The sequence below is a fragment of the Lemur catta genome, chromosome 21 (assembly GCF_020740605.2).
Source record: "Lemur catta isolate mLemCat1 chromosome 21, mLemCat1.pri, whole genome shotgun sequence".
NCBI classification, from domain to species: Eukaryota; Metazoa; Chordata; class Mammalia; order Primates; family Lemuridae; genus Lemur; species Lemur catta.
The window spans coordinates 24,652,005-24,673,895 of record NC_059148.1 but is presented as its reverse complement, the minus strand read 5'-3'; the positions used below and the strand labels follow the sequence as shown (position 1 = coordinate 24,673,895).

Sequence of the window (21,891 nt, the reverse complement as noted above, 5' to 3'; positions counted from 1 at the left end):
TGGGCATTCTTTAATTATTGTTTGTAAGGTCACTCACACATATTAAAATCAGCTTATTAATTGTGTTCATAAATATTTTTACCTTAACTATATTTGTGTCTGCTTATGAGTATTATGTTGAAGTCTCCTGCAATCATGGTGGATTTTTCAATTTCTCCCTGTGGTTGTAGTAGGTGGCTACAGGTTTAGAGTTGGTATATATCACTGAAGAATTGAATTTTATCATTACGTAATTTCCCTCTTCATCTTTATCTCTAGTGAGTTTTTTGTCTTAAACTGTATTTGATATTTTTGATATTAGAAAGCAATACCAGCTTTCTTTAACTATGTTAGTATTTTTCAATCCTTTTATCTTCAATTTTTAGTCCCTCTTACAAAGAATATTTAGCTAGATTTTGTTGTTTATTTAATTCAACATGATAATCTTTGTTTTTAAGCTGATGATTTAATCCATTTACATATATTGTAATTATCAGTAAACTCTTTCTATAAAAGACCACGTAGTAAATATTTCAGGCTTTGCAAGCCATAAGGTCTCTGTCACAACTACTCAACTTTTACCATTATAGCACAAAATCAGACATAGACTATATGTACCTGAATGGGCATGGCTGTGTTCATTTAAAAACCTTATAAAAACAGGTGGCTAACTGTATTTGGCCTGCAGGCTATAGTTTGTTGATCCATTATATAGTTTAACTTTTCTACTCTCTTATGTTTTTTTTTTCCTATGGTTCTTTTGTCTCTTTCCTTGCTTTTTGTTTTTATTAACTGGGTTTGGGGCTTTTTCAATTCTGTTTTTCTCTTTATTGGTTTGGGAATCATATATAGTCTATTCCTATTATGTTCATAGGAACCTAAAGGCTATCCTTAAAGTGTGACCATTCATAACTAACCGTGTCTAAGTTAATCACTATCTCAACATCTTCCTCCGGTCAACACAAGCTTAAAACACTCTAATTAAACATTTCAGTTTTGACCCTCCCCACCTAGAAGCTGTTGTTCTCTAGTCTCTTAGTTTAATTCTCTACTTAACCCCACATATTAGACATTATTATGTTTATACAGGCAACGTTCATTTAGATTTACCTACCTGTTTTCTAGTTTCTCAGTTCAAACCTTCCTGAATCTTCGTTCTTTTTAGGATCACTTTACTTCTTCCTGAAGTACATCCTTCCATTCTACTGTTGGTAAATTATTTCAGATTTTGTGTTTGAAAACGCCAATTTATCCCTTGTTCTTGCAGTATTCTAGGGGACTTTGAAGGTGTGGTCACGTGGTCGAGCTAAGAGTGTTGTCACCAAATTGCCCTTCCTTTGTAAATGGCTTGTCTGCAGTGCCATGAGCTTAAGTGTGTATTTCTTATTGTTTTTCCTGCTTGGTGCATGTTGTGCTTCCTGAAACAGTGGATTCATGTTTTTCAACAGTTCTAGAAAATTCTCAGCATTATCTCTTCAAATAGTCTCCTTTCTTCAATTCTCCCTATTTTCTCCATCTGGAATCTGATTGGATATGCACTAGACCTTCCATGTAGCTCATCCTTTCTCTTATATTTTATATCTCTTTACCTTCCTGCTGCATTTTGGGCAATTTCTTCCCACCGCTCATCCTAGCCATACTCTATCTGAGAGCATATTAATCGCCCATGAAACCATCCCATTGTGTTTTGGGAATTTTAATAGTTACATATTTTATTTCTAAAAATTATTTGTCTATCTTTTTACTATCTTCCTAACCCTTTTTTTAAATATCTTCCTAACCCTTTTTTTGAGTTTCTTGCTCCTTGCTCAGTTTTTAATCCATATTTTATTTCTTTAAACATTTCACATATAGTAAGTTCACATTCTGTATCCAATCATTATTATACCTGAATCCGTGGTGTGCTGGATCTGTCCCATAAGGGCTCATTAGAATGGATGTTAAATTTTTAAGAATTTTGTGAGCTGGTTACTAAATGTGGCCATTATTAAAAATTAAGTTATATAAATTTACAGTTGAAGTAAATTACAAAGGTGATAACTACTCAAAATTCATTGCTTTTAAATTATTTGACTACATTTTGATATTCTCTGTTATTTATGTCTACTCTCCTTGTAAGGTGGAGATACTACATAAAGGTGTGCTACTGCGTATTTCTTTCCAGCTCTTCATTCAGTGACATCATGTTGACAGTTGAAACCACACTAGGGCTTCTCCCCCAGAAAGTCAGTTGTTAAACGTTTACCCCTAGTGCCTGAGGTCCTTGACAGTCTATGTCTGTTGTCTTATTGTTCCTGTAGATTTTCACTCATAATCATTCACTTCTTTGAACGCTCACTGAATGGACTCCATTGGTTTCCTTTTTGATAAGAAATTCCTTGTTTCCAAAGCCCTTCTCATGATGTCTTCTTGGAGCCAAACTTATTTTGCAGAGAATATTTCATCAGCCAAAAAATGTGTCTCTGTAAGATAAACAGTTGCCTGAAGGGTAGATGGGATAAAATATTTATTTTATTTAAGAAATGTCAGCTAATTAAAATCCCATCCATCAGAGTTTACTTTAGTCGATATGAAGCCAAACAATTTGCCTTACAATTAAATTAGAATTATTCAAACAGTCTGGACCCCATTTCATTAAAGCGCTCCTGGGCTCCCGTGAAACGTCTCGGCATTCTGCATGCATCTGGCTGGCTTGATTGCTACTGCCTTTTCTCCAGATATTAAAATTATTTTCCAATAAATGCTAATGGGTGAATTACAGTCATCACACATGGTGTCTAGTCTGCTGCAGTGGTGATGAGCTAATGCAGACACTTCTAATGTCTTTCTCCAGTAAATTAAGAAATCTAGTCTTAATTAACTGCTGGATGGCCAGATACACTTAGTGCTTTTGTGATTTTTCAAATGTCTTGCCCTCTTATCCTCCTTGAATCTAATAATCGTGTTTGAAACCGACAACAGGGGGATTTGAAGGGAATGTATGCACCTGCTCTTTGCTTGGTTGGGGCAGTGGTTCCACTCTCCATGTCAGGAATATATGGGGAGAAGTGCTGGTCTCTGACAGCTGATATTTCTATCTAGCTTTCAAGTCTGCAAGCCAGACAGGGCCAGAAATGGGAGGTGGAAACTGAGGCACAAAAAGAGACTGTGACCTATCTTTGATTGCACACCTGGCAAATGGAGATGCTGGTCTCCTTTCTAGAATGGAAGAACTTGCTTCCCCAAACTGGGGCACTATAAATTCTACTGTTCAGGGCTCATTGTTCTACGTAGTGTGGTTCTTAACGCACAGTATCTGAAATAACAGAAACCAAGAGTGATGGTGGTCATGTTATCATTAAGAGATTTCTCTTTGGTACCCTCAAAACCATTATTCAAATACCTAAATGATCCATTAGTTAATTTATAAGCTGAACAGATTGATCAATTTAATTAAAGATGTGGATTTTATATAAGCCTACATTGGGGCAGCCTTGTTTTAGATGTGCTGAAGTAAGGTAATAATGGCTGAAAAGAATGGGAGTCGATCACCATCACTCAAGCTATGTGGTGGTTGCATCCAAACAGTGTTGATGTTATGAGATTTCTTACCTAACTTGATTCATTTCTTTCTTTCTCTCCTTTCTTTGCCTTCCTCCAGTGATAAAGAACAGTGAGTATTTTATGACTCTTTTTCCTATAAATTGTATTTTATCTTTTTCTGATCAAAGTGGCTTGCTCGTAAACAGAGATGGTTGAAAAAGGGAACTAGCAAATTTTATGTATCTAAAAAAAAAGCTAAGTTACTAAAGAACACACACCTATCTCAAGAAAAAAATGTGTGAATTTAAAAAAAAAAAAAACATGCCACATCAAATTTGGTGAAAAGATAGTGGAAGATATTCCTAAGGAGAGCACTCAATTCATTCTTGTTGGTAATTTGTGGGATTTCAGCAAGTTTAGGGACCACTTTATGCTCTTGTTTCTGCAGCATTTTGCTGGGTAACACTGTTCTTGGATAAGGAAAATGTGAACCCCAATAACTTCTATCATCAATAAAAGATGATGATGAACAGAACAGAGCTTGTGGGTTGCTGCACCAGACATTTAGTCACTGTCACCTCATTGGAGGTCATCCTGATTTCCCGGTGAAACGTCTTGGACTTGGAGGCATTATCTTTTCTCACAACTTTTGTGTTTTTGATTGGATTCATTTCCTAAATATGCATGACAGATTGGATGCAGGGCTCAATAAATGAGCAGCTGGACTGCAAAGCAGCCCCCTCTTCAGCTGTGTGCATGCATTCAGGAACTGTGGAAAGTCATTTTACCCTCCCAATAGTGGGACTTGGGACTCACTGTCCTTGTGGCCTTGGGCAAAGCCCTTTGCCTGCTTGGACCTTGGCTATCTTGTTTGTAAAATGGGCATGATAATCCTGCCCTTTCTCCCTCACTAGGGGGTGGTCGAATCAAATAAGACGCACAGCGAAGTTTTATAAACTGTAAAGCACTAAGCAGAGTCAGATGAAGCTGTGAATCACAATCTCGCCTCACCTTTGTGTTTACAGAGAGAGCACTTGCACAATTTGCTCAGCTTTTTGGGACACAAATAACCACATCCTCAGGCCAAGAACTCTTTAAAGGTTTAGTTAATGTGGATGAGACTTAACCAGGTGACCTGAGAAAATTCTTCTCCCTTCTCTGTGCTTCAATTTCTCCATCCGTCAAATGGGAGCTTTGAATGAGCCGACTGTTGAAGACTCTTGAATGCTCTACAGTCTCTGTGGTTGGCTGGTAGGACCCTGGCCAGGCAAGATCTGCTTTCTATGAAGTCATGAATATATTATTCAGGTGTGCCAGGGAGAGATGCTGAATCATTGTCATATTTTTAAATATGACATCACAAGAGAGAAGGTCATGGCTCCAGAGGGTCTCAAGGCTCTTAGAAGCTTCTTGAATGCTGCACATTGAAAGGTGGAATGTATGTCCATTCTCCTCCCCTCTCTCCTCTTCTCCTTCTCTTTCTTCCTTCCTTCCTTCCTTCCTTTTTTCCTTCCTGCCTTGCTTCCTTCCTTGATTAACAAATACTTACCAGGTACCTACTATATACCAAACACTGTGCTAAGCACCAGGAATATAGAGATAGCCAAAGTATACGTATGTGTCTAGTGGGGTCTACAAACAAATAAACAGCAGTTATCAACAAATACACTCCAGTGTGTAAGGAGCTATAATAGCAGGATCACAGTGGACTGTGGGAGAACAGGAGGGTCCCCTTGCACAGACATGAGGTGGTGACAGGAGAGCTCTACAGGAAGAAGGGACGTGTAAGCTGAGGCCAGGGGAAGGAGGAATACCATGCAGGGGAGACAGAGGAGTCCCAGGGAGGGGGACACAGCACCTGCAAAGTCCAAACACGAGAGAGAGCATGGAATTTGGGAAGAACTGAATGGAGTTCAGTCTGGCTGAAAAGGTTACCGGGAGCCCAAGGTGCCCCTGGCATTCTGAGGACATGGGGGAACCACAGCATCCCCTCAGCACCCCGTTTAGTCTGCTTGGGGTAGATCCCCCCCTGCAAAGGGCCTTCATGCAAGCTGGGCACGTGGAGAGCATTCTGTGGTGCGGTTGCCCCCTCTCCCCCATCCTTTCCTTTGGGATCCATTAAAGTCTCATTCCCTGTGCTGTAAAGAGACTTCCTGCTGACACCTGCCCATGTCGGCACCCTGGAGGTCAGGGAGGGCGAGGAGAAGAAAGGAAAGAAAAAGGAGGAATTTTTTTTTCTGCACACCGCTGCTGCTGAATGCTTCCGAGCTCCCATGCCCCGACAGCACTTCCCCTCTGGGGAGTTATAATTTATTAATAGAGACATCTGGAGCGTATTTTTTTTCTTTTTACGTGACTACTGTGTGCATGAAATGAGGAATCGAGGTAGGAGGCAGGAAGGCGGTGGGAGGCTGCAGGGAGAAACATCTATGAGGGGCTTCCATGTGCACTCAGGACTATGTTCCTTTGGGTTGGGGGCCACTGATGCTGGCCTTGGCAGGGGGGGGTGCTCCTTCTGACCCTCTCAGGATACACCCGTGCAGGTACCTCCAGGTAGCAGAGGAAGCACATCTACGAGGCCCGTTTCTCGAGTGTCTGACTCCATTCATGTTTCTTGGCAATTCCTTTGTCGCCTGTGAGTGTCAGGCATCTGGAAAAGGGACAGGTCAACTGCAGTGAACTTTGAACGTTTGGTTAGCAGCAAAACTCTTTCTCTGAGTAACATTTTATTCAGATGCTCAATATTTAAGACAGATAAGAGTGAAGCTGGATCAAGACCTTTAGTGGCCGAAGGCATTAAAAATATCATGGTGAACTTTACAGGACAGTCATTGAAAATAATACTCAACCATAAAATAAGCATAGGAAGTCCACCAGGCGTCAACTTTCTGGGGGAACCGTGGTGGATACTATATCCGTTAGCGTCTGCTGTGTAACAAACCATCTTAAAACCATCAGGTTAGATGTAAGGAGTAGGAATATAGACTCTGACTGCTTGGTGAGGTTAATCTCAAATTCACATGGGGGCCATCCTTGCAATAACCCATATTTCATGCTTTAATTGAAATATCAAATATGAAAGTCTTTCCAATGTTTATCTCCATTTTGTTTGTTTATTTTTTTATTTTTATGGCTATAAAATAGTTGTACATATTTTGGGGGTACGTGTATTTTGATACCTGCGTATAATATGTAATGATCAAGTCAGGGGAATTGGGATATCCATGACCTCAAACATTTATCATTTGTGTTGAGAACATCACAATTCTTCTCTTCTAGCTATTTTGAAATATACAAGTCGATGATCCAGGCTGCACATTTTGTTTTGTTCTCTTGGTCCCTCCCACCCAGGGTCAGTGACTCATCCTCTTCCCTACTCCTCCCTATCAAAACATTCTATCCATTCATTCATTCTCTCAAATCCAGTGCCCACTATACATGCATGCAGCTCTGTTAGGTAATTTTTCACTGAATTGTCACTATGGCAAGGATTTGAGAGCCAGTTTCATACCCAAGTATTTAATGAGAAGAAGAAGGAGACCTTTTTGAGCATTTACCGAGTTCTAGGATGTACACTGAGGGCTTTGTATACATGGTCTAGTTAATCTTCATAGGAGCCCAATGGGGTCACTAGGAAGTATCCCCTTTGACGGATGAGCAAATGGAGGCTCAGAGGTGCTAAGTATTAATAACTTGTATGTAAGGTCACAAGCCAGGCAGGAGCAGAGCCAGGAAAGGAATCTAGGCTGGGTGACCCCAAAGCCTATGCCCTGTACCCCCCTCTCTTAGGCTACTGCATCTTCATGGCAGCCAGTGCTGTAATTATAGGCAGCCCCCAGGGCTGCTTGGGTTGAAGGGCCACCCTGCCAGCAGCTAGTTGGTAAGAGTTACTGTGGAAAACTCCAGCATTCGCCTGGAGAGGCAGCCCCACGAAATTCTGGAGCCCAGTCTGACATCTCAGCGTGCGGCCAGAGTTCCCAGTATAGTTCATTGATTGGAGTCCTTCATCCCCCACTAAAAGTTAGGACATCTCAATTAAGAGGATGGTCACCATAGCTGGAACTGCTGTTTCCTGGGTGTTTGCACGTGCTAAGCACTTTGTTTGCATTTTTACACTTAACCCTGCTGAGAGCCCCATGATGCTACCCTATCAGCATTCCCACTTCACAGACCAGGAAACTGACATTCAGAACATCCGGCACACACTGCCAATAAGTGGTGGACCCAGGGTTCCAATCACTAACTCTGCCAAGTCAAGGAGGGCTCAAGTTGGCACACAGTAGGGCCTCTGGGCATTTTCTGGATTGAATACAATCCTCTGAGTAACTTGTCCAAGGGAAGCAATACTTCGGTCTCCAGCTTTGGTCTTTCACAAGAGCCCAAAGCCGGACTGTGTTCTTGAGGACGCAGAGCTGGCATCCTGTGCCAGAGGCCCTTGGTGAGGATCTCATTGTGAGGACCCATCCTTGAGGCTGCCACACTCACGTCGCTCCCCAGCCCGGGGCAGCCTACACAGGCTCATTCTGTCCCCCGAGAGCAAAGGCTTCAGTTTGAAAAACTGATCTCGTTTCCATCTGTTTGCTTGTGGAATTAAAACCTGAAAATCCACAGGAGGCTTGCGAGTTCCCACTGAGACCAATCGGGGACAATCTCAAACACTGGATGAGCTGTTTGTCAACTGCGTGTTCTGGAGCAGAAGATGGGGGGAAGGATTTGGAGAGGTGCCGGCAGCCTCCAGCAGGAGCACTCGTCTGCAGTCTGCAGATGGAGCCAGTTATCCTAGGCAGGGCCTCTTGGGGACCCCCAGCCCTGCTCACATCCCTGGAGCCACTCATGTTCAGGAGCTCGCCTCTCCTGTGCACGCTGACCCCAGCAGTGGGGTGGGGTGGGGTGTGAGGCATTGGCTTCAGGTCTGCCCCATGGCTGACCACACCCCTGACCAGATTGTGAGCTGCAGGAATGTGTCCTTGGAGGGTCTCCACTGGGTACCAGGCCCAGAATCACACCTGTGTTCAGCTGTGGTCACTGAGCCACCTTGTAAAGGGGGGAAATAAATGGAGGGGGGATGAGCAGAGAAATCCAGGAGGAGAAATGAAGGCAGAGGAAGGACGAATGGGGCAGCTGAAATATCCATTTCCTGCAAATCAAAACCACAATGAGATGTCACCTGACTCTCAATAGAGTGAATAGACAGCCTACAGGATGGGAGAAAATATTTACATGCTATACATCCGATAAAGGGCCAATAACCAGAATCTGCAAAGAACTAAAGCAAGTCAGCAAGAAAAAGTCAAATAACCACATTAAAAAGTGGGCAAAAGACATGAACAAAAGCTTTCCAAAAGAAGACAAACTAACGGCCAATAAACATATGAAAAAAATGCTCAGTGTTTCTAATCATCAGAGAAATGCAAATCAAAACCACAATGAGATATCACCTAACTCCAGTGAGAATGGCTTTTATCAAAAAGTCCCAAAACAGCAAATGCTGGCATGGATGCAGAGAGATAGGAACACTCATACACTGTTGGTGGGACTGCAAACTAGTACAACCTCTATGGAAAGCAGTATGGAGATACCTCAAAGAACTAAAAGTAGAACTACCATTCGATCCAGCAATCCCACTACTGGGTATTTGCCCAAAGGAAAAAAAGACATTCTATAAAAAAGACACCTGAACTCGAATGTTTATAGCAGCACAATTCACAATTGTATTGCTATACCAATTGGTGGAAACAACTCAAGTGCCCATCAATGCATGAGTGGATTAATAAATGTGGTATATGTATACCTTGGAGTATTACTCAACCATAAAAAATGGTGAACTAATATCTTTTACATTAACATGGATGGAACTGGAGACCCTTCTTCTAAATGAAGTATCAGAAGAATGGAAAAACAAACACCACGTGTACTCACCATTAAATTGGAACTAATCTATGCAATGTCACTTCACTGTATTTAATTGGTCACACAGGACCAGTTCTGATTTGGTGTTGGAGGGGACTACACATGGGAGGGTGTAGTGCCAGGAGGCAGGGACCCTGAGGACCATCCTGGAGCTCGCTCCCATACTGGTCTTCCTCCCCTCCTTCGGCACGCTCTCTACTCCAGCCCTCTGCAAAGACCTTTCCCTCTGCCAGATCCAATCTCTCCCCTACCTTCCCTCACCCCTCCAGCTTCTCTTTGAGGTCTCAGCAGGGGCCAGCTATACCTTTGTGGGGATCAGAGCTTATGTAATTTAGGGGGCCCTCTTCAAGATCAAGAGGACAAAAATATCTTGCTTTTGCAAATTTTCCTAATCGCATCCTAGGGCCTGTCCCAGGGTTTTAGGAGGTGCCTGTGCAAACAAAGGGCCCTAAAGCTTTCGCTCTGCCAGGATCAGAGAGAATCTCACCACTTCCTCAGGGAGCTCTGCCCGGTCCCTAGACTGAGTAACCCCCACCGCTTCAGGCTCCCTGCATGTCACCCATATAATTAGATGTTTAATGTCTCTTTTGGCTACCAAGGACCGAGTGTTTTAAAAAAACTCTTTTTATGTTCTTATTCTCAGATAGTGATCTAAATGTCATGGACACAATAGTGAACCAGAGTCAGACAAGGTCCCTGCTGTCCTGTAATCTACATTCTGGTGGGGGGAAGGGGCAATAAACAGGTAACAAGGAAATTTTTAAAAAGAGGACTTCAGCTAGAGACAGGTGCACTGGAGAAAGTGGACCATGATAACGAGAGGCCAAGGAAGGCCTCTGTGAGACCATGGTGATGAGAAGGAGTCAGCCATGGGGAGATCCGTAGAGAGAAGTGTTCCTGGCAGGGGGAACAGCAAGCGCAAAGGTCCTGAGGCAGAAACAAGGTTTGAGTGTTAAAGATTGAGCAGCGAGGCCAGTGTGGCTGAGTATAGGGATCAGAGGGAACAAGCGGTGCTTAGGACAAAGAGGCAGGTGAAGGACAGACCAGGTAGGACATTGTAGAACACGCAAGAACTCTGGGTTCTATTTTTATTAAGGTAAAATTCACATACCATAAAAGTAACTGTTTTAAAGCATACAGTTCAGCGTCATTTAGTATATTCACAGTTTTGTACAACCATCACTTCTACTTAGTTCTAGGTTTTATTCTAACTCAATGAGACACCACTGGGGAGTTTTGAGCAGGAGGTTTGAGTGGTGTCAGCATGTGTCCCTCCCAGCGGTACCTGCTCTAAGGCCACACCTGGGGGGGAGGGAAGGCAAAGTGTGTTTCCACCTGCCACATCCTCCTTCCCTTTCTCCCAACAAGACTTTCCCCAGGGCATCTACTTCTCTTTCCTTCTCTGCTCTTCAGAACCAACTAGCTAAGGTGGGAGGATGGCAGAGGAGGGGGAAGAGGGAGGAAGACGGTTGTTTAATTTCCAACTTCATGCCTGCTGACGTGCTTAGAGCAGCGGAAGGGACCCAGGCTGGCGGCTAGTGGGGTGGTAGCTCCTGAGGATTCAGAGTTCCTGGGTTTTCCCTAATAGGGACAAAAATTTCCAGCGGTGTTCAAGCCTGCATCCCGCTCAGGTAGCGCGCCTCCGAGCCCTGGGGCATGGACCGTGGTATTAGTGGAAAGGACACCAATTTGTCATAGACCATGGTGTTAACTCTGCTTCCAACAGCCTCTGGACCATCACCGGGGCCACAGGTTCCACTTTCTCCATATTGCAGAAGCTACACGTGCAGGCTGCCCAGGTCTAGATATTAGGTCTGAATTCAAGAGATTTGTGTAAACCTAGTTGGCAAGTAGTTTAAATTTATTTTTTTAAAAAAAATCTGTGGCCCAAACAAAAAACATCTCTGTGCCAAGCAGGTGCTGGGGCCAATCTGGGAGCCAGGGCTTCAGACCACCTGCCCAGACTTGTTTCCATCCCAGCTATAGAAGTCTACTGTTCTGGAACCTTTTCCTGAGAACACCATTAACTTCCAGGTTTCCATGAGCTTCCTGCACATGTCACTTACGGAGTATTTACCGTGTGCTAAGCACTTAAGAAAAATAAACTCATCAGAACTCTAAGAAGGAAACACGTGTGTCCCATTGTACAGATGGGCAGACTGAGGCTCTGAGAGTTATGACTCTTTTGTGCAGGCAGTGAGCTCCCCAGCAGGAAATGGGGCTGAGGTTTGCCAGACTGCAGGGTGGACAGGCCTAAGCGCTTTTCCATGCTGCCTACGCAGGCTGTCTTCTGTCCACCCTCACACCTTCCCAAATTGCCTTGCAGGCTCCAGGGAGGCTGGTCCGTCCATCCCAGCGGTCAGCCCGACAGGCAGAGGAAGCAGGAAGAGCTGACCGATGAGGAGAAGGAAATCATCAACAAGGTGATCGCGCGTGCTGAGAAAATGGAAGAGATGGAGCAGGAGCGAATCGGGTGAGGCCCAACACTTCCCTCCACCTGCGAGCCTGAGGCAGGAGGGGCGCCGGCCTGGGGCAGGGTTGCCTCTGGGCTTTGTCACTTGCGACCCACCAGCCCAGGCACACCAAGATCCTTGTTGCCTGAGGTGGGAGAGCTGGGAGGAGAGAAGAGGGAACAGAGGAGAGAGTGGGCTGGGGGTGCATTGAAGATGGGGAAGGGGAGTGGTCTCATGGTGGGGAAGCTGGAGACTGTCGTTGGAGGCTGCAACAGGGTGTGGTGGGTACAGGCATAGGGTGGCTCAGCCAATCACAGCTGCACAGAGACGTGCTCTAGAGACCTTGGCCTCGTAGGTGCCAGAACAAGTAGCTGAAGGGAGGTTAGGAGGACAGAGAGTGGGAGAAAAAGAGACTGTGTGTAAAAGAATCACAGAAGAGAATTGGAGGAGTGGATCCTATAAGAGACGGACAGCATGCGTGTGGGTTACAGACGTTAACCCAGTGGGTCTGGACTCAGAGAACCCGGGGTCCCAGGCCAGCCCCCACGTGCCTGCTGTGGGTCTTGGGCACATCGTCTGACCTCTGTGAGCCCCAGTTTCCCCACTGGCAGAATGGGGGAAATAACCGTCATGATCCCACAGGGGTCTTGTAGGGACTGAGATGGCGCGTGCACAGTTCCAGGCTTGAGTGACGCTACGGGTTTAACAAACGGTAGGAAGGAGTGGGAAGTGGGGTCCGAAGGACAGGGATAATGAAAATGCGTTTGGGAGAGAAGCCAGGCCTACAAGAAAGATGTGTGATGAGCGGGGGAGAGAGAGAGAGAATGAGTCGATGAGCAAGGATGGTGCTGGAGAGCGAGGGAGCGGCACACGGGTGGGCTGAGAAGTGGGGAGAAGGAAAACGCCACAGTTGACGGGGTGAGAGGAGTCACTGAGGGAAGGGAGTGAGTGTGTGTGTTTGGGGCACTCTTGGCATCGGTGGGAACCTTGGCTGCCAGGATGCAGAGAGCCCAGCAGAGTGGTCTTCCCAGGCCTGGATCTCAAACGGGAAACGGGAACAGGGGGTGCTGGGACGCCACCTCCACCCCAGGCCCCTCCCCAGGGGACAGCTATTGCCAACTGCTACAGCTGATTTGGGCCGCTGCGGTGCCTGCTGATCCCCCCACCCACACACTCAGCTGGGGGTTAACGAGGTTCCCAGATGGAAAATGATGTTCTGGAGACGCAGGCAGTGGGTGCCTTTGATTTAAGCCTCTGCAGCTAATTCCACTCAGGGCAGGCTGGGGAGATCAGAGATGCTGTTGACAAGTGACAGATACCTGCCTTTAGCTTCCTTGGGCTATTACCAAAGGGATGGGTTTGGGGGGCTTGCTTATAGGGTTGGGTTTTTATTTTACTTTTAAAAAGATTTCGGGAATAGGAAGTTCTGTAGGTGAGTGGTCTGTGTGTGTGTGTGTGTCTGTGTGTGTTCACACAACAATGGACTTCCGCCACGAGGGAATAAAGTTTATGGATGTTAAGGGTAAACGGTAGCAGCAAGGACTCCTCTCAACTTTTTCCTGCATAACATTTACCACCAGCTATCATATTTTATATTTTACATATTTAGTTTAATTAGTATATGTCTCTCCCATTCAATTATAAGGTTTATAAGGGTAGAGATTTTTGCCTGTTTTATTCCCTGCTGTATTCTCAGAGTCTGGTATATAATAGATACACAGCAAAATATTTGTTGAGTGAATGAGTGAACATGGCAGTTGACGCTGTCCCCCAATTTTTTCCTACATCACTTGTGGCCAAGAGGCTAAAGAGTTTAGAATCTTGTTTAGGGTCCAAATTCCCAGGGAAAGTATGCTGATTGGCTGGTTTATGTCAGGTGCTATCTCTTGTCCAATCAGCTGCAGCCAGGGGTGCCTGGCCATGTTGATACAACATGGTTGCTGGGCTGTCCCTGTGGACTGAGCAGATCACTGCTTGAATGTTCTAGAACAGGATAAATGGGGTCCTTGCCTTGTCCTTGATATCCTGCCATATTCCCTCTACCAACCTGGTAACATGGCAGCAGAGCATAGTGGTTAAGAGCTGGGGTCCGAAAGTCAGAGAAACCTGGGTTCAAATTCCAGCCCTGCCCCTTACTCCCTGTGTGTTCTTAGGTAAGCCACTTGAACCTCCCCGTGCCTCAGTTTCCTCATCTGCAAAATGGGATGGCATTAGCACAGACTTCTCAGTGAGTATCTAATTAGCACACAAAGGATTACTGTGGTGCCTTGCACAGAGTGCAAGCTCAGTAAATGGTGGCAATTATTCTATGGTAAGTTTTTTTTTTAAAAAAAAGGAAGCTCATTTTTGGCACTAGCTGAAGCCTCTGTTCTAGATTTATGCCTGAGACTCCTGTTTGTCAAGCCCTGGAATTCTAGCAGCCCCTGGCTTCCCCTGAAGGAGATTTGAGAGGCTTCCAGGGGAGCTTGGGCCAAGTCTTTGGTGACAGAATGTCCCTTTGCTGAGACGGTGTTTTCTGCCTGGCTTCCCAGAGTGGGGAGGACAGTCCCGGAAGATTCTGGCTATTGTTGTTTCACAGCGCTCTTCCTGCAGCCAGCCCTGGCTGGTGGCATCGCCAGAGGCGAACCCAGTGCTATTTGTGTCTTATAAGCTCAAACCTGCCCTGATTCCTGTTCTGCCCACGCTTCTCTGGGAGAGGATCAGAGTAGAGTCAGATGAAAGCCAAGTGAAATATCAAACATAGAGCAAGACTGAAAATGGGGGTTCCAGCTGGGGCCACTGAAGTACCTGAGGATCTCAGATAATGAGACTGTGGGGCCTCAGTTTCCCCACCCATCAAATGGCAGGGTTCTTTCTACTCAGACTCTGTAGTATCTTGGGGTATCTGGCAAGGACCCCACACCTTACTGTTGCCTATACCTCTCAGAGTCAATGAGCTCCTTCTAACTATGTTAAAATTGCAGGTGTTTCTATGTCCCCTTCTGGGTCCAGACACCAGCTCTGTGATGCTGAATGTTCTTTCCTATGACCCAAGTGAAAGCCATCTGGGAGAGCTGTGAAATCATTGTTAACAAACGTGATAAATGATCACCATGACGGGTACCATTTATTGAGCACTTACTATGTGCTAAGCCCTGTGTCTAAAAACTTCATGTGAATTAACTTGGTAACTGCTCCTCTCATCCCCATCAAGTAGGTGCTATTATCATCCCCATTTTGCAGGTGAGGATACTGCGGCTTCGAGAGCTTAGGTCATTTGCCCAAGATTGTGTAGAGAGGCAAGGTATACATTTCTATCTGGCTCTCAGGACTATGCTTTTAACTTCATGAGATGTCTTTCCTGAAGGCCTATCCCCAAATTCCTAGACGATGCAGAGCCTGGAAATTTTAGTCACTCAGGTTTAAAAGGGGACATTTTGAGAGCTGGGAGTTGAAACCCTTTCTGTGCTGGCCCAGTGAGTCTCTCCAGCTCTTACTAAGCTGTCTGTACCTCCCAGAGCTGTCAGAGCTGGTCTCCATGCTGCCACATGTCTGAGAGTTCCAGGAGAGAGATGCCCTCAGGGCTCCCAGGAGGCACTGCTTCCCTGAGGCAGTTTTGCTAGAGTGAGCTGCCCCAGGGAGCTGCCCTAGGCATGCAGCAGACCAGAGCTGTTTCCCTCCCGGGAGCCCCTTTGCTTCTGCCCAGGAGTAGTCTAAATCCTCACTCAACACACTCAGCTCACAACCCAGCTCTGTGCTCGCCTGCATCCCAGGAGAGAGAGAGGATGTCCAGAAAAGAAACTCATTAACCAACCTCATTTTGCCCCCACATTCCTTATATAAGTGCTAAGTGGGATTTCAGAGTTTATTTTGCATGCCTGACTGCTACAGACTTTCTATATTAGTTAGAACACTTTGCTTGCAAGAAAGGAAACTAATTCCGGCTAGGTTATTTCAGTTTTCTATTGCTATATAACAAACCACCCAAAACATAGTGACTTAAAGTAACGACAGTGTATTATTTTTCATAATTCTGTGGGTTAAGAATTCATACAGGCTCTGCTGGGCTGGTTTTCTGCTGCAGGGGCTGTTGACTGGGTTTGCTTACTCAGCTGCATTCAGCCAGTGGCTGGGCTGGGCTGGGCTGGAAGGTAAAAAGCTTTACTCTCATGCCTGTACCTAGGTTCTCTCCACAAAGCCCCTCTCTCTCCATGTAATCCTTCATTATTCATTAGTCTGGCCTAAGCTCCTTTACTTGGCAGCTGGAGCCCAACGGAACAAAGGTGGGAGTTGCCAGGGCTCTTAATAGCTAGGTCTGGAACTGGCAGGGCATCATTTCCACCACCTCCTATTGGGGAGGGGAAATGGATCCCATCTCCTTATGGGATAAATGACATGTACATGCAGGAGAGGTGGCTATCTTGGGAGACTTTACTACATCATGCAAATAGGGAAATATAATATGGGGCTTTGAAGCTGTCTCAGGGCATCTGAGGGCAAGAACACAGCCTAGTCTCATGCAAGGGTCTACATCTCATCCCACATGTTAGAAAACATAGCCATGCTAGATCTTCCCAATTTTTATACCTCTTCTTAGTTCTAATTCTAAATTCCCAGGGAAGGAACTGTGATTGGCCCAGCTCGCCCTAGGTGCCTGCCCCTCATCCAATCAGCTGTGGCCAGGGGTGCCAGGCTAGACAAACACGGCTGCTGAGTGTAAAAGGGGCCTTTGTGAGTTGGACAAAGACACACCTAGGGTGTCCATACAACTCTTAGAACGTATTACATTTGGAATTAGACATTTGCCTAAAAAATTTGTTTGCATTTCTACCTCCCTCCTCCATATTGGTAGTTCCCTCTGCATCCTTAAACTATTTCTTTCTGTCCAGAGTCTCTCAAAGACATTTGCTCACATATCCTGCCTGCGAAGGGACTGGCAGCTGGGTGGCTTCCATGTGAGGTCAGCTTCCCTAAACAGATGGGCTCAAAAAAGTAATCAGGATTTGTCATTAACCTTGGCATCCAGACGCCGTGATGGAGGAGGAAGTCCGAGAGACTTGTTGTTGACAGAATCTGTTGCATTCGTATCACCTCCTCGTCTCAGTTCCACCATCCCCCATGTTTTTGGCACAGAATTTTTCCAAAATATGGACACAGGAAGAAGTGGGTAATAATGCTTGGAACTTGGTTCATCTAATTAGGTAGACATCTTTTCAGTTTGACAAGCCGACCATAAGCCAGGTCATACTCTCCTCTTTCTAAAGGAAGACCCCCCCCCACTTTTTTAATTTAACTTGAAGTCCTAGACATTCTATAAATGGGATTCAGGGGGTTGAGGGCATCCTGATATTACAGACATATTTATGCATGTGTCTGTGCATTTTTAGAAGAAATATTCATAGATTTCATCAGGTTATCCGGTTTGGGGGGCCTCTAAGCCCCTCCCAATGTTAAGAACTACTGAGTAGTACCTCAGTTTCCCCAGGGATTGGACCAATGCTTCTCAACGTCCATCCAACCCTAATACTTTATGGAATCTGTTTGTACAAGATGAAAATGGAAATTTTTTGGATTCCTTAATTAGCCAAGTGCCTGCCATAAAAGAGAGCACAAATAAATATTAATACATGTTGAGTGAATAATACGTGCGGAATGAACCATAAACCCAACTGACTAAGCCTCTCATTGAATCACTGTACCCTCACGGCCTCCCTGACCTCATCCATAAAATGGAAGGTTGGGTGGGGCAGTCTGCAAGTCCCTCTAGCTCAGGGCTTTCCAACTTCAGCACATTTTAGGACAGGTAATTCTTTGTGGTGGGGGCTGTCCTGTGCATTGTAGACTGTTCAGCAGCATCTCTGGCCTCTACCCACTAAGATGCTTGTAGTAACTCTCCATCCAACTGTGACAACCAAAAATGTCTCCAGACATCACCCAATGTCCCCTGAGGGGCAAAGTCACCCCCTCTTATCAGCATCATGTGCTGGCTCTGTGCTCAGGGCTATATGTAGGTTCATTTATGTAATGCTCACAATAATCCTATGCAGTGGACTATATTATTTCATTCCCATTTTACAGATGAAGAAACTGAGGCCCAGAGAGGTTAAGCAACTTGCCCAGAATCACACAGTTCATAAGCAATGGGACTGGGATTACGAACCCAGGCTAGCTGGCTGCAGGATTAGCTGCTATTCCATAGAGAAACAAACGTTTATCTCCAAGCACTGTGCTAGGGACTCTCAAATATGTTATATTTCCTTTAATCCTCATGATGTCCTTGCTGAGAGACAGACTGGTGCCTCTGCTTCACAGCTGAGAAAACTGAAGTTCAGTGAGGTTAAGCCACTTGCCCAGAGACACACAGCCTTTGAACTTGAATATGTCTTTCTACTTTATCCTATTGCTTTTGGGGAGTACAGGTGGGAAAGGCAATTGACAGATGATTTCAGGGATTTAGAGAAGCCAGCCATTTCCAGGGTATCTCAGATATCCACTCCGGTTAATCGGTGCAGTCTCACATGTTTCTTCCTTCAGTGACACAGTTCATTCCTCTACACCACAGTGGCCCCTGTCCCCAGCAGGCCTCAGCACCACATCCTCTCAACGCTGTTTTCCATGACGGGGAAGGGCAGGGAGAGAGGGGTCAGAAACAGTCCCAACCATAAGCACAGAAATGAACTTCATTTTTCTAGCATCTGGGCAGCTGGACCTAACCTCCAAATCCATCTCCGCCACTCTTGGGTTGTGTGCACTTGGGCAAGCGACTTTCCCTCCATGTGCCTTGGTTTCCCTATCTGTAAAATGGGAGTAAAGAATAGAGGCGAATCTCTCAGGTTATTGATGGCTTAAGGCAAACAATGCACGTTGGAGTACTTAGCACAGCACCTAGCACAGTAAGCACTCAGAAACCATAACCATGACTACTGCTGTTACTGGGTGTGTAATGACACGGCACCTTGCCAAGCGTGGGCTGCACTAGCCCAGCTGTCTTTCTCTCTGGGCTCCCAGAGTCTCCAACTCTGAACCGGGGTGACCCCCTCCCCAAAGCGCCAAGGCCCAGGCAGGAATCTCATTCACCAATCCCTCCAGGAGAGAGACCCGGGAGCTAGAGCTCCCTGGGTGGTGACAGTGATGAACAACAGTGAGAATTAATGAGTCTGAAACGCACATGCCCTGCGTGCCAGCCGCGCAGCTTCATTATGGGGCAGCTCAGTCATTTAAGGACAGGTTCCTGAGAGACCCTGGCATCAGAGCCTCGGGCCAGCGTCAGGGCAGCCATTTCCCCGTTCACAGCAGATGGTCCGATCTTGACTTCAGAGGGTGCCAAGTGTAATAAACCCAACAGTAATATCCCCCCACTTGGCAATTAGGGTGAGGTACGGCGTGAGTGGCATGATTCTGGAATTGATGGTGTGTGAGAGAGAGACACACACACAGAGCAGAGAGAGACCACGTGGCATTGCATCCACTTTGCTGTGTTTTATGAATTGTTGTGAAATCGTGGTCAACTGCTGCTTCTAAAGGCAACTGCTCTGGCCCCATCCCATCGATTGGTGGAGCCCCAGCTTTTAGTCATTTTCCCTGCTGATTGGGGCACTGGCACACAAACCCATCACCCCGGGGCTCTGCGGCATGCCACACTGAGCCTACTTCCTTGTGCAGTTGTCCAGCCACTGGCCTTCTCTTCGACTTTCACCGCGACGCTGCGGCAATACTGGAAAGTTCAAAAGCGGTTACCTGGATGTTTCTGAGGTCAGTGTGGGCTTTTTGAGAGAGGCTGAGCTCCACAAACAAGCATCTGTCAGTCCTACGCTGGGCTCGTGTCCTTACCTGCTGAAGGCTCTGCAAGACCGGAGTGTGTACAGACATGTATGTGGAGGCATGTTCTTACATGTAGGTTCTGATCACACACGTATGTATGTGCATGTGTGTGTGTACACACTCACCAGTACATGTGGACACATGCCTCTACAGGTGTGCCCGGGGGCATATGCATTCATATGTGGGTGCATGTGCCATCTGTGTGTGTGTTTATGTGTTTGTGTTTAGAGATGGGTACATGAGTCCTATAGATTTCTAGTCACTGAAGCCCCTTTAAAAGCTTCAGAAAGAGACGTCACAGGCAGATTATAGCATCCTGGTTACATAGGAAAAAAATGTGAGGACAGGGAGTTGTAAAAGCCACAAACTTCCAGAAAAAATAAGTAGCAGCGACCGGTACTGAGTATTACCATTTTACAAACCCTGTCTCATTTTACCTTCGCAACAATGCTAGAAGGTAAGGACTTTGTTTTCTCTAATTTACAGATGAAGAAACTGAGGCTCAGAAACGTTAAGTAACTTCTCTGGGGTCACAGAGCCAGGAAATGGCAAAGTCCAGATATACAGCCAGGCAAATGTGGGTGCGTGCAGACGTGTGCGTGTGTGTGCATGTGTGTGTGTGTGTGTGTGTGCACGCTAGTGTGCCTGTGTAGGGAGTCTACCCCTGGAGAAGGTGACTGGAACCTCGCAGAGGCCAAAGCTTGGCTTGTCTGACATCCACAGCCAGACAGGAAGGAATTGCCCAAATCTCGCCCTGCGGAGGAGGCTAAAAATACATTCAGACCCAAATCAGGTTCTGGGTGGCTGATGGGGCAGGAATGTGGGTGTGACAGGCAGAATAATGGCCTCCCAAAAACACCCACACCCCAATTCCTGGACCCTGCAAATATGTAACTTCCAATGGCAAAAGGATCTTTGCAGATGTGATTATGTTAAGAATCTTGAGATGGGGAGATGATCCTGGATTATCCAAGTGGACCCTTGTGATGACATTGGAGAGGTCTTAGGAGAGGGGACAGGAGGGTCAGAGTCACAGCGAGATTGCTGGCTTTGACAATGGAGAACGGGGCCACGAACTAAAGAATGCAGGCAGCTTCCAGACTGGAAAAGTCTGGGAACAGCGCCCCCCCCAGACCCTCCAGAAAGAGCAAAGCCCCGTCCACATCTGGACGTTAACCCAACAAAACCTATGTTGGACGTCTGCCCCCCAGAACTGTTAAGGTAATAAACATATATTGTCTCAAGCCACTACATTGGTGGTGGCTTGTTACAGCAGCCACAGGACACTGATACAGGAGCCACTGTTTGAAGCCTGCTGGCGTGCAGTGGCGCGGCGTGGCCCTCCCGCTGATGTGCTCTTTTACCACCACTGAGTCAGACCCGTTTGGGCCAGTCTTGTAGTTTCAACAGACCTGTTGAGCCGCATGTGTAGAGAAAGGCCAGAGACGCACCTGCCTCATTCTATCTGGGACATTACAGCATCTGAAATTCTCACTGCACCGGGGGAAGTTGAGTCTCCTCCACTTACAGCCCTTGAATCCTGTCCTGTCACACTTAGACTCAAGGCCCCGCCTGGAGTGGCCCCCGCCATCTCTCCCCCCGCCGTGCTGAGCATCTGCCGTGTCCTTTTGCACGTGCTGTTCCCTCGCCTCCCATGAGGCCCCATCCTGACTGTCCCTGTCCCTCCAGCACGAGTTCTCACAGCTGCCCATACTTGTCCTTCAGCGTACTTACAATTATCATGGCCATCTGTGCGGTTATTTAAATAATGTCCCAGCCCCTCACTAGAATGCCAGCTCCGTGAGGGCAGGGGCCTCGTCTGTTTGGCTCACACTGGATCCCCACTGTCTGCTCGGTGCCTAGAGTAGGTGCTCTGTGAATATGTGTCCAGCGAATGAATAGCCCATCTGCCTCCACTTGGATGGCAGGTTGGGAATCCACTTCCCACCACCTCCAGAGGTCATCCATTGGTGCCCAGAGGATGGGACATGCCCTCTCTGGGACTCTGGGAGCATCCCGGGGAGTGGGAGGCACCCACCCCATTTCACCGAGTGACCCGCAGTTCCCCGTAAGCACTCAACCGGGTGATGGATGTTCCCTGGACGCCAGGCACGAGCAGTCATCATAAAGCTAATCAGGCATGTAAAGACACAAGTCAAGAGTGACAGCCACTTACAGGGTCCAGCTAATTGGGCACTTAATGTGGGGGGAGGAGGGTGGAGACATT

General features: G+C 46.3%; 1 protein-coding gene across 3 annotated transcripts in view; it reads left to right on the top strand.

The window, feature by feature from the left end:
- RPH3A (rabphilin 3A) overlaps positions 1-21,891 on the top strand; it is an 85,278-nt gene that overhangs the window by 31,927 nt on the left and 31,460 nt on the right. The window contains exons 4-5 of one of the 3 annotated variants that reach the window (XM_045534786.1): positions 3,620-3,631; positions 11,738-11,884. In XM_045534786.1, the coding sequence (XP_045390742.1) occupies positions 3,620-3,631; positions 11,738-11,884 (159 nt within the window). The remainder of the gene's footprint in view (positions 1-3,619; positions 3,632-11,737; positions 11,885-21,891) is intronic. The other 2 variants (XM_045534788.1, XM_045534787.1) reach the window with 2 other exon arrangements.